Below are 12,522 nucleotides of genomic sequence, written 5' to 3'. Positions count from 1 at the left end.
TGCTGCCCTCTATTTGCCATGAGCAGGCCACCTCGCCCCCGCATGTTCCTGCTACACTGGCTCCTTCTCTGCTTATGTCCCCCATGGTGTTCACACAACCCACCTGTGCCCCGCTGAAAGAGAGGGATGCTGGCCTCTTGCCCCTGGGAAGCCAAGAACCAGCTGCCACTTCCAGCAGCCTCCTCCTGCCTCTGCCAACCCAGGAGCCCCCCGTGATCACCAGCAGCCCACTTACCAGGCTACAACTTCAGGAAGCACTGCTATACCTCATCCAGGTAGGAGAGCTGCATTGCCTCTTCTTTCCTTTCCTCACACTGCCATCGGCTGCCACTCTGAGAGAGTCAGTGAGCTGATGCCTACTTAGTCCTCCCCAAGAATGAAGAGACCATGTAACAATTGCACCTAACCCCAGCGGCTGCTGTGCTGTTAACTAGATGAGATTGGGTATCTCACGACATCGAAGATTTTCTAATACAGAGGATTAACTGAGTCCTCCAAGCTGTTACCTACCAGTAAAGAAAGAGGCGCATGCTGTGTAGTTAAGCAGCCCCTGGAAGGATCGTGGGTGCTGCACAGCGTCCAGACAGCTCACCACTGGGCAGTAGAGGTGAGAGCCATCTGGGACAAGTGGTGGCATTTAGGGGAAGCTCATGTGCACTGCTGAAGAAGGGAACTGTAGGGAGGTAAGTCGTGGCTGTACGACTAAGGGCATATTTTACAGATAACTCTGAAACCTGCTAATTAGGACAAGACTTTGTCATCCATGAGTGTCTCACTTAGCTCTGTGAGGAGATAACAGTGTGGCAGCTGACACTGGTTGAGAGCTTTGTGCCACACACTGTCTTAAAATGTGTTACATACATTAATGCATTTACTCATTATACAACAACCCTATTATTTTTTCTGTTGGAGAGACAAGGAAACAGGCTACCTCAGGCCTGAGGTGAGAGCTAGTAAGTACACAGTGGAGCTAGGATTCAGCCCCGGTCTGGCACAATGCTCCTGCCCACCACACTGGGCTGGACTACCACAGTAACAGGAATGGAAGGGGCAGGTCCCGTGGCACCACTTGGACATCCACTTAGCAAAGCACACCCGAAAAATAGATGTGAGGCCTTGGAAAGTGGGACACTTTTATCCAGACAGACTTCAGACACCTCAGTTAACATAGCTACGTGTCTTTTTTGTATCACCTTTAAGAAAATTTTTGTGGCACTTGGCTCAAGCTTTAGCAGACTTTCAGAGAACTGGCTAGCACTTTGCAGTTGTCTTATTCTAGTTGAAAAGACAGTGGTCTCTTATTATTAAAAACATGTTTTAAAGGCCACGTATTGTAGCAAGAAGGGAAGGAGCGGGGGCTAGAACCCAGCATCTGAGAGTGAAAGCAGATGAGCAGTCCACTAAAACTAAACCACAAAGGAGTGGGCCATACTAATTCATGAACAAATACCAGGGTAAAAACATTTCTCGCCTTTTCAACCCATTCAAGATAAGTTTGTGACGACTTAGGACATCTATAAGCTTTTTTTATGAGCAATAAAGAAAAAAAACTTAAATTTAAAGTGAAAGTTTCTCATTGTTTTTCTGGTTCATTCCATTTAAAAAAACATGATTCCAAAGATCTCTGTATAAGAGCCAAGACTCAAATTCTAGAGCAGGCCCTGTCTGTTGCTAGGTAGAAATTTACATTTATGTTCCCTCCACTCTGCACACTTTACTGTTCCCATGTTGAAGACACCACCTTCCTGATGAATGCTTGAAAGTCACTCATGCACTCTGTGTTTAGCCCTCACCTGTTGGTAGGACACAGTCTCACACAGAGACTTTGTGGCTACTTTGTAGGAAAAACAGGGGTAGCATCGCTGTCTTTCATTGCATGAGAATAATGCTAGCTTTGTGCGTGGGGTGCCAAGAGGGAATGAAGGAGGAATGTGAAATGTGGGTGAATTGCTAAAGCTTTAAAGGATTTGAGTGGGAGGAGAAGTCTCTAGAATTAAAAACCAAGAGCACCACTGTTTAGACCCATGATTCTCCCTCAGCCCCCAGCCAGGCAGAGGAGCCCAGAGAGACTACCAGTCAGTCTCACTGCTGCCCACTTGCCCAGACAAAAACTTCCTATAACTACTGGGAGAATTAGGCTCGTTTTGGTGATATAAATGAAGCATATTGCAGGTAAATCTTAACTAATGCTGAAAGCAAAGCGTACACATTGTGGGAGATTTTGGAGGACACCTGAGAAGCCCTGGCAGCCTCCTAAGCAAACTTGGAGAACCCCTAATCTGGATCATTGCCTCGCAGGGCAGCCTTCTGTTAGGACCCGAGTCTTTTCATTCCATACTGCCATGTGGCTGGGCTGCCCATGGGGACTGTATGTACCGAGCACCTGTCGTGGTGACTGTTGGAGGCCAGCGGCTGACTTGGCCAGGCCTTGACCTTCATGTGTGCAGTGAAGGACTGCCCGCCATTGGAGCAGACAGGTAGAGATGCACATCTTAGTGTCAGCACACCAGCTCAGCTCCAACACAGAGGAAGTCTTGGTTCCCGCCAGCCAAATCACATTCTCTCAGGTCTCTTGGTTTTGTTTTCCAGAACGATGACAACTTCTTAAACATCATCTATGAAGCTTATCTCTTCAGCATGACACAAGCAGCCATGAAAAAGACCATGTGAAAGCCAAACATTTTAAGACTGATTTTCAAAGTCCTGTGGCTCAAGGTTCTTTCGTGTCCATGGTGTTACCCTAAATGTTTCTGCCCTTTAAAAAAAAAAAAAGTATATATAACATGAAGTAAAATGTTTCAGAATTTTCTTTAGTCGAGATTTTTTTTGTGATCACATCAATCAGTACACTTGGTACCAAGAATCCAGTGGATAGAAAAAGTTTTTTGCTCATATAACACAGCAAATTCCAAGCTTCAGTTATTTTTTTCCTTACATGTAGGGGGCCACTTCTGCAGGAATTAGCCTCTCAGTAGGAAGGGCTGTTCTGGAAACTTGGCTTCTTTTTTATTAATAGTTCTGGTGGTTTCCCCGTTTGCCAGCTCCCTTGCCACAGTGCACGCCGGCCACCAGGTGGCAGTGTCACCCCACAGACTCACCTCCAAGCCCTGCCCCAGCCCTTGGAACTGAAGGTTTTCTTCTACCAGACAAAGTAAACCTTTCATTTGTAAAAATTCGGTTGGCACGTTTCCCCCCCCCCCCCCCCCCCCCCCCCCGGCCTTTGAAGGGAAATTATCTTAAAGGTATTTATAGCTAGTTTCTAGAGGATAGTTGTTCTAGGAGACCACAAGTGGCCCAGGTTTCCAGTAACACTTCACTTATCCTGCTCATGTTATTTCTTTTGGATGAATATGCCTGCCCGTGTTTCCAAATGAACATTTTGTCATTTTTACCAAAACATACTGAGGGGAAGGTCACAGAAGATTTTTAAAGGCTTTTCTTAGCCTCTAAAGAGAGGTAGTAGGTTGTTTAGGGGTATGATGGATAAGGACTCTTCAAGCTACATAGCAGATTGATTTTTATGTTCACAGAGATGAGGAGCTTAATCTTGGAGGGAAAAAAAAAAAAAAATCTTGGAGGGAGTCAGAAGAGCCCTTGCCAAGTTGTTAAGGCCCAAAAGTGTCCATATGGGAATTACTCCCTGCTGAGTATTAGTAATAAATAAAGCGTTGCATTTCTGTAGCTCTTTTTATTCTTAGATCATAAAAGAATCTCTCGATTACTGCATGGAAGACAGGTTTTATTCTAATTTTATAGGTCATACAGAAGGCATGGGAAAAGTAGATTTCCTCACAGCTCTGACTTGGGCTTTAAGCTTTGGCCCAGCAGGCAGGCACACCGCCAGTGGTATTCCTCAGGATACCACCTCCCACACCTCCTGCAGGAGTGTATCTTTTCTTCTAAAGAGACAGGGTGGGCATAAAGGAATGGACTCTTACTAACCTCTCACGATGTGCCTTCACACTAGGAAGGGGTCTGTTGTTACCTTCTTATGTTTAGGAAGGGACGATTAATTTCTATTTTTTTTTTACATCTCTTACATCATCTAACACAACTGTAAACCCATGTGACGCTCTAACAAAATACTTGAAATTAATCATTGCACATGCAACCTCTCCATATTCTTATAGAGAGAGACACACATGGATCTATTATCCCAAAATCAGTGATTGTGCTCACTTCTGTAACACACATACTAAAATTAGAACAAAATATACAATACACTTAGACTGCTTGCCAACCTTTTCTTTAAAAAAAATTTCTTTGATCATAATTATATTTTGAGAGTTGCTTCTCTAGGGAGAAACAAATTCCATTTTAAATGTTTCTAATCTACCTAGAGGTAGAAAATGGCTAATTTCTGAATTTTTTTTTTAACCTTAGCATTGAACAAATAGAATAGAGATCTCCATTGCAGCACCTCATGTGAAAAGATGCACCATGCTATGTGACAGAAGAGTGTGAGCCCAGCATGGCCAGGCCCTCACTGCAGGCTTCATTTGGGCCTTTTTAGGTCAACACCGCAGTGATCTGTTTTGAAAAGTAATAAATTCTCCATCCTTTACTGGAATGAATCGCTTTAAAAGTGACAGGCCCAATTCATTTAGACCAAAGACTAAGTCACCCTTTCAAAGGACACTTGGTGACAGAGTGCTTATTTCTTCTACGTGGCAAGCAGAGGAGAGCTTCTTTGTACAAAGAGCTTTCTCTAGAGTGTCCAAGAAATAGGCAAGAAGAGTTATCTAAGGCACTCTAAGTTAGATTTCATCTATAAATTAACTTTCCTTTTTCCCACTCTACACCCCAAATTCTGAGACCATCACGAATGCCACTCCTGGGTGCCACTGGCTCCCGGACAGCAGTTTTAAGCTAACTGAGATAATTGTCCTAAAGGCAGCGTCATCCAATGCAGTGGATTTCAACCTTGTAGAAGTTACAGAAGTCAGTTCTGCCTGCTGTGGGGGACAGAACACATAGCCCTTGTCAGACAGACTTGCCTTCAGTTCCTGCACATGTGAGCTTCCCTGAGATGCAATGTTTTTGTGTGTAAAATGAAAGTAATACCCATGTCACAGGGCCCTTAGATGGGAGCAGTTTATGGAAAGCAGTTCTCTGTGCCATGCACTCTAGAAGTACGGGTTCCTTCCTGCCCCCTCTGTTATTTGCCGTGTCCCAGTACCTGGATCAGGATGAGGCCTGCAGCTGCTGGAATGAAGCTCACCTGCCATCATTTGTCAACTGCTGTAACCTCAGTATTAAGTCTTACATCGACGCTTATGTATCTGTGGTCACCTAACTCTCTTCTCCCCTTCATCTTTATCTCTATCAATAAAATGAAAGCAGTAATGCTTTGCCCCTTCCTTCTGAAGGAAATGTCATGAGGTCTCTAAGACAAAGATGTCAGTGTGATCCAAGGTGATATTGTTTCTGCCCCCGTGTTTATGAGTAGAGCACCGTTTTAATTGGGTAAAGCACTGTTTTAATTGTAAAGCCAGAGAAGACAGTGCTGTTAATAGAATTGAACTTCTATTGTAGTCCTTGAACTTCTGAAAAGACACACATTGCTCAGTCTCCCCATTTAGAAGGCCAGGCATGGAGGTAATTGCAGAGCAAGAGAAACATCTGTCAGTATCTTTAAGAATTTCCTAGTCTCAAAAAAAAAAAAAAAAAAAAGAATTTCCTAGTCTCTGTACCCCATCCAGCTGATACCCACAACTGGCTCCTTCCAACCTTTTCAAAAGGTGGACCCAAAGCAAGAAATTCTCAGGCCAAAGGCTCTCCCATGAAGGCACACACGGTTTGCATCTGGTAAGTTCATCCTTCCCTGAAACACTGTTAGCTCAGACACATTTCTCATGTCCTGACAGACAGGACTCTACTTGTTTCCTTTTGAATGAGAAGTGTGCAAATCAGGGAAGATCCCTGTCCTCCTTAAAGACACCCTAACTATTGGATAACATTAGTCCTCTTCAATTCTCTCGGTTGTTGAAGAGAAAACCAACAGTTGACACATGTTAGGGCCTACGCCCCTGGGGTGTAATACCAAAAAGGGGAGGTGTCACATCAAAGACCTCTAAATGCCAGGCTTCACTTGGGTTCAACCATATGTCAGTACAAATGCAGGGAGGGAGAGGAACTCAGAATTGAGCTGTGAAGACAGTTCTTTGTTCTACTGGGCAGGGCTGGGCTGTGGTGTGGAGGTGGAGGGTGCTGCATAAGGAATGATGTCTCCAGACTCTAGACAAACTGGCAGCTCATTCCTCCTAGCTCCTGCTCTATCCAGCTCCTGCTTTATCCAGCTCCTGCTCTATTCAGACATGTGCCTCCTTCTCCCTTTTCAAAGCAATCAGCTTGCTTCCTAGGCTTTGGAACATTGAGCCATCTTTAAGGCTAAATTTATCATTTGCAGCCAGCAGGTTGTAGCAACACTTCAACATGTACAGTTGCTTGCCTGCACAGATTGGTGGGTCTCCCCAGCATTTTGCTGAATACTTGATTTCAGGTTTCAAATGCTTGGCATCCCCCTCCCTCTTATAATTAGGATAGTGAGAGAGGCAGTTACAAATACTTGGTATATTTAACTCAACCTTGAGTAGCTAGATAGATATTCACCAAATTGAGTTATGAGTAATGCCTCCCAACAACTTAGAGCCTTGAGACAAGTACACAAATAAAAACTGCATGTGCAGACTGTGGCCTTAAAACATCAAGGGGTGGGGGTGGTGGAAAGCAGAGCGCTGTTGGTAATGTTCTCCAAGGGCTGAGCAGTGCAGACAGGCACTGTGGCTCTGAGCCAGCTAGCACAGCCCAAACCATGCAGCCGGGTGAGGACGCATCAACTAAGGGTACATCAGGAAGGAAGTGAAGAGTGTTCTAAATAGGCAAGAGAAAGGGTGGCAAGCCAAAATCTGAGGACTTCCCTACAAGTCAAGGACCAAGGTGGAAGGCACTAACTACCTGGGTGAGAGTTAAGGTAGAACATCCTGCCAACGTTGGCAGGAGCTGAAACAGACGCTCAAGATGGCTGGGAGGTGTTGCCAGCTTAACGATGCTAAGCAACAATCAGGCCACTGATCTAGAAGACTGCGTATTGTCAGTGGCCCCATGGTGGAAGCTGCAGGTCCCATCCAGCTGTGTCCACATATGATGCTGTGGAAGATAGACCCAGTGACAGAAGCTCTGGCTCCTCCGACAGATTTGTTCTCACTTCCTGCCACCAGGCTGATAGGTAATGCCGACTGTGTCTTTTTGCAGCACAGCTAGAGCCTACACACTCGACTTCAGGCCTGGAAAGACCAACAGGGGGATGCCTGGGTGGCTCAGCAGTTGGGCGCCTGCCTTCCGCTCAGGGCGTGATCTGGAGACCTGGGATTGAGTCCCGCATCGGGCTCCCTGCATGGAGTCTTCTCCCTCTGCCTGTGTCTCTGCCTCTCTCTCTCTCTTTCTCTCTGTGTCTCACATGAATAAATAAATAAAATCTTAAAAAAGAAAGAAATACTGAGCAACTTAGGGGTACCTGTAGTTAGGCAAAAGGTTTCTCTCAAATCCATAAAGCATGGAGCCTGCTTCTCCCTCTGCTGTGTCTCTCTCTCTCTCTCTCTCTCCTCTGTGTGTGTGTGTGTGTGTGTGTGTGTGTGTGTGTGTCTCATGAATGAGTGAATAAAGTCTTTAAAAAAAAAAAAAAAGACCAACAGGGCAATCCCAACATGTAGGCTGCCATGGGCATCTTCTCCCGCATGGCAAAGTGCAAAGAACATAGAGTCCAACAGTTCTGGATTCTAATCCTACCATCTCCTGTCTCTTTCCTCAACCAAGAGAGTAACAAGGAAGAAAATTAATTTCCTATGTGTTTATCATGGGAACATAGAGGTTGTCATTTTGAGTCAGAGCCATCCATGCTCCAGTGTCATTTTCTGTTGGACAGCAGCCCCAAGGAACATGCCAGAAGAGGAGCTTGCTCTTCACTCCCATCAGCCTCAAAGGTTAGGTGTATCCCAGCTTGTCTTTGTTGCCATTTATGGCTCCATCGTAGATCTGCCCAGAATTCTTTTTGATGCTTTCATATTTCCTTCCCATTGCACTTCCCCAGGGTTATGAGTTCCTTTTTATTCCGGGCTGTGTGCATAGTAGCTACCTAGTGTGCCCAGAGGCTGAGAAACTGTGGCTTGACTGAAAATCCATAAATATCAGACCCTGATAGGCTGAGGGGGGCTCTGTTCTGTGGTGAGTTGCCCAGCCTACATGTGAATGTCCATAACCTGTCAGGTGTCTGTTGTCCCCAGGCCAAATACAGTAACGTCAGCTCAAAAGACATCCTGATTTTGGAGTCCTGAAAAATGTTCATCCACCCCAGTGCTTTCCCTTCCCTGGGAGATGTCAGAGAAATGTGCCTCATCAGGTTCATATATCCCGAGAGCATGTCTACAATCCCATCCTTTAGAAATGAGCTGCTCTTCCTCCAACTCTTTCCCACATGCCAACTTTGGGGCCACTTCATTTATGCATGCTTGCATTCATTCACTCAGTAAACATGAACTGAGCTCTCTGTGGAGAGACATAAAAGCAAGTAAGATCTAGTCCTGCCCCAAAGATCTTACAGTCCACGTTGCGGGGAGACCAATTACAAGACGTATCCAGGGTAGTAATTGACAGCAGGGGATATTCCAGCACACCTAAAACAAATGGGGGTGTAGAGAAGGCTTCTAGGAAGAGGACCTCTAAGCTGGTTCACAAAGGACGGGTAAGGGTTGACAATATGCAGGGAGGCAGGTGTTTGAGGCAAAAAAAAGTTGGTGTAAGACATAAAGGCAAGAAGCAGTAATGGTGTGTAGCTGGATGGGAAGGAGGGAGGTGGAATACAAGCCACATGGTGTTGCTGGAACTTCAGGGAAGAACTAGAGAGTGGCAGGAGATGTGGCCAGAGAAAGCCCAGGCTGGACTCCGGGGACAGTAGAGAGTTGGCGATTCAAGCAGGAAGGGCCTTGGTCAGGCCTCCTTGTCCCACATCCCTGGTTGCTGAGAGGGGAAGTGCAGGGAAGATAGGATGAGCAGTGGGGGTCCTGCTGGGAGCCGAGGCATGGTCCAGGCGGGAAAGGCTGACGACCTCCTTCCAGGCAGAGGGAGTTGAGATCTTTTCAAAAAGAAGGGAGAGTTACAAGAAATATTTAGGAAGTAAAATTAGTAAGACCTAGTAATAACGAAGATGATTAATAACTCATCTGTGGAGAGGAGGGGAGAAACAGTTTTCCAGCTTGGTTGACCAGGTTGATGATAATGAGACGGAATGAGGAAATGCTGGCTAGGGTTAATAGCAATGATAGTGGTAGTAATAACAGTAATACTAGCAGAGAGCACCTATTAAGTTCTTCATAGGTACCAGGCACTTGTCCCAGCACTCAGTACATTATTTCATTTGTCCCGCATTGAAATCCAAAATATCCCCAATTTTATGGCTGAGGAAACTGAAATTCAAAGAAGTTTATTTCTTCTTACTTGGACCATTTTACTGAATCCATTCGGAGGCAGGACCATTGTTCCCCGCTGGCCCCGCTGAACACGGGCGTGGGAGGCAGGAGGCAGGACGGTCCCGTGGCAGGCAGCCCAGGCTTGGGGAAAGGAGAAGGCACAGATCCCCTCATGGAGCTGATGGCAGCAGAGCAGGGCCAGTCACAGGACTGAGGGCACCTGAGTCCCCAGGTACCTCCCAGGGGCTGACCCCAAATTCTGGGATATGTGGCCCTATAGGGACCCAGGGTGTCAGCAAAGGGCCCCACGGCCTCCCTGTGGTCTGTGGCTCTCAGCAAAGTCTCCCCTGACAGCCTCCTCACCTCCTTGGGCAGAGAAGAATGTGTCTCTGCCCATGTGTGCCAGGGGCCTCTCAGGAGCCCAGGGAGGCTCCCCACTCACTCCAGCTGTCACTCCCTCCAGAGAACATGAAGGAGGCAGCAGTCACTTTGCACTAGGACCTGAAGCTGTTCGCTGGGTTTAATGGGCTGAAATGGGATGGTGAGGGGACTGTCCACCCACGTGCCCCCACCGCCCATGCCTGGCTGCCCCGTGTAAACGCCACCGGCCAGGGCATGCAGGAGGAGCCATGCCCGGAAGACCAGAGCTCTGGTTCATGCTTTGCTACTAACCTGCTACATGACTTCCTCCCCACTCTGGATGTCAGCTTCTCTTGGTCATAAGATCAGATGATTAGACTTGATAAAAAAAACAATGCCTCCCATTTGAGGAGCTCTTTGCAGTTCCAGACTCAGCGACCCCGTGAAGCAGGTATTTCTGTGGCTGTTCCATGTCTGAGGACCTTGGGCAACTGCTAAGCTAGTGGGGACTGCCTCTGATTTGGGGGACTTCAGGGAACCTTCTCTTACTCAGATACTGGGATACTTTTTCCATCACACTCCGCTCCAGTGGGAGAAACGTAAAGAATGACATCTCGGTAAATAGCACCACTCACCACTCCTGCTGAAGCCCGCAGAACCTCTCCAAGGGATTTTGTGGTGAATGAAGCTCCTGACAGGCCTACAGACCCAGGATATCACAGATTCACGTCTTTTCCCTTCTTTGGTGCCGCCTGGTGGTCAGCGACAGGGGACCACACCATCCATCATCCAAACTAGGATACTTCTGGGCAAGAACTACTAATAATTACATCAAGCCACGGGCAGAAACCTGCACCATCCTGGACAAATTGGGACAAATGGTCACCAGGTATATCGCCAGCGATCCCCTAGTTCAGGGACACAATTAACACTGGCCTTAGACTAAACCTAAAAGAAATCAGACTGCCTACCAGCAGCCCTAAACTCAGGAGGCTGAGTTCTGGGCCTGGCTCTGTCATTAATTTGCTGTTCGTAACTGAATCCAGCCATGTCAGTGCTCTGAGCCACAGCTTCCTCTGTCAAAGGAAGGGTTTGAGCTAAATGTGGTTTCCCCCAGCCTCAGCATCCAGCCCTTGCTTGTTTGGGGTCCTTTCTTTCTCGTTAAGATGGAAGTTCAGGGGAGGTCACTGGTAGTCACTGGTCCTGAGTGTAAGATGGCCCCCCTCACCCTCCTCCACTACTACCTGGAGATTGGTCCCCTCCATTCCCCGGGTTGGGGTGCTCTGAAGTGTAGAGGGATGGCTCAGTAGTACCATTCTGGCTCTGCCATTGACTTGATCTGAGGCGCCGGGCAAGCGATATACATTCTCTGAGCATCCCCTCGAGAACCCTGGGGGTGATCCTGCTTGCTTCTCTCGAATGCACTCCATAACCTTGGCCAAAGGCACTCCCTGATTACAAATGCGAGCCAGAGAAAGGATCTTGTGAGATCCTAATCCGAAGCTTCCATCTGCTGTTGAAGGCAGGGCCCAGGGATGCATCGACTGCCGAAGTAGGGCCACAGCCTTCGCTCCCCTGCTGTGGCTGCCTCTTGCGACTTCCCTTGCCTCTGCCCCCAACACAGCACAGCTCTGTCCTCCCCCCTCAAGGACTCAGGCACTCGTCAACCTTTAGAAGTCTGTGTTTATTTATAAAGCTGCTGCTGAGAGCATCTGAGAGCATCTTACAGGCATTAATTAAGGAAGGTTCACAGCAAGCCCGGGAGGGAAGGAAGGGTTTGAGGCGAGGATTCTTTAAAGAACCAGTTTCTCCCAGAGAGGCTGGTGCCTCTCCCCAATTTGTCTTTAACTTCTCACTCTCCTCATAACACACACACATACACACACGTGCACATGCATGCGTACACACGTGTGTGCACTCAATAAACACATACACACATGCATCCTCACACATACACACACCCCAGCCCATTCCCAGCAGCTTTCTAGCATCCTCCACCGCAAACCTCTGCTCACTTCATCCCTCACTGCATCTCTGATACCTCCCTGAGCCTCTTCCCAGCGGGTGCTCCACGGTCAGAGTCACTTCACCCCAAGGACCCTCACCCCTCACCTCTCCTCTTCCCAAAATCCACTCCTAAGTGTTCCGCACATTCAGCTCCCCTCCCATGCCGTGCAGAAAGAATCTTTCCCCCTCCCCTTAAAGTGGGAGGGGTTGGAAGGGGAAGGCCAGGATGGAGAAGGAAGGCAGGTCAGTATGGGTGGTAGGCTGCTCTATCAGCTTCCAAAGTACCACAGCCTGGGGGGTGTCACAGCAGAGAGGTGCTCTTCACCGTCTGTCTGGAGGAAAGAGGTCTGAGATGCACGAGTCAGCAGGGTTGGCTCTTTCCAGCCCCAGGGTCCTGGGGAGGAACTGTTGCGCTCCTCCAGCTTGTCTTCTGGTGGTTTGCTGGCGAGCTTTGTCATTCTTTGGTGCCCCAAGTTCTGCCTTCATCTTCACATGGGGTTAACATGCACCTGTCCACCTCCAAGTGTCCACTTTTCATAAGGACACCAGTCACATTGAATTAGGGGCCCCCCTCATCCAGTACGACTCTGTCTTCACCAAGCACGTCTGCAACAACTCTATTTACAAATAAAGCCCCATTCTGTGGTACCAGGTGCTGAGACTTCAATATACAAATTTGAGGGACATACAG

General features: G+C 47.5%; 1 protein-coding gene across 4 annotated transcripts in view; it reads left to right on the top strand.

Moving 5' to 3' along the window:
- The window catches only part of DCP1B (decapping mRNA 1B), a 54,117-nt gene extending 51,308 nt beyond the window's left edge, over window positions 1–2,809 (top strand). For 3 of the 4 annotated variants that reach the window (XM_077871688.1, XM_077871690.1, XM_077871691.1), the window contains 2 exons: window positions 27–275; window positions 2,590–2,809. In XM_077871688.1, the coding sequence (XP_077727814.1) occupies window positions 27–275; window positions 2,590–2,670 (330 nt within the window). In that variant the 3' untranslated portion in view covers window positions 2,671–2,809. Of the gene's footprint in view, window positions 1–26; window positions 276–2,567 lie in introns of all 4 variants that reach the window. The other variant, XM_077871689.1, reaches the window with a different exon arrangement.
- The last annotated feature ends 9,713 nt before the right edge of the window (window positions 2,810–12,522 follow it).

This window comes from Canis aureus, chromosome 25 (assembly GCF_053574225.1).
Source record: "Canis aureus isolate CA01 chromosome 25, VMU_Caureus_v.1.0, whole genome shotgun sequence".
Taxonomy (NCBI): domain Eukaryota; kingdom Metazoa; phylum Chordata; class Mammalia; order Carnivora; family Canidae; genus Canis; species Canis aureus.
Note: the sequence above shows the minus strand (reverse complement) of the source record. Positions and strands in the feature narration are given on the sequence as shown.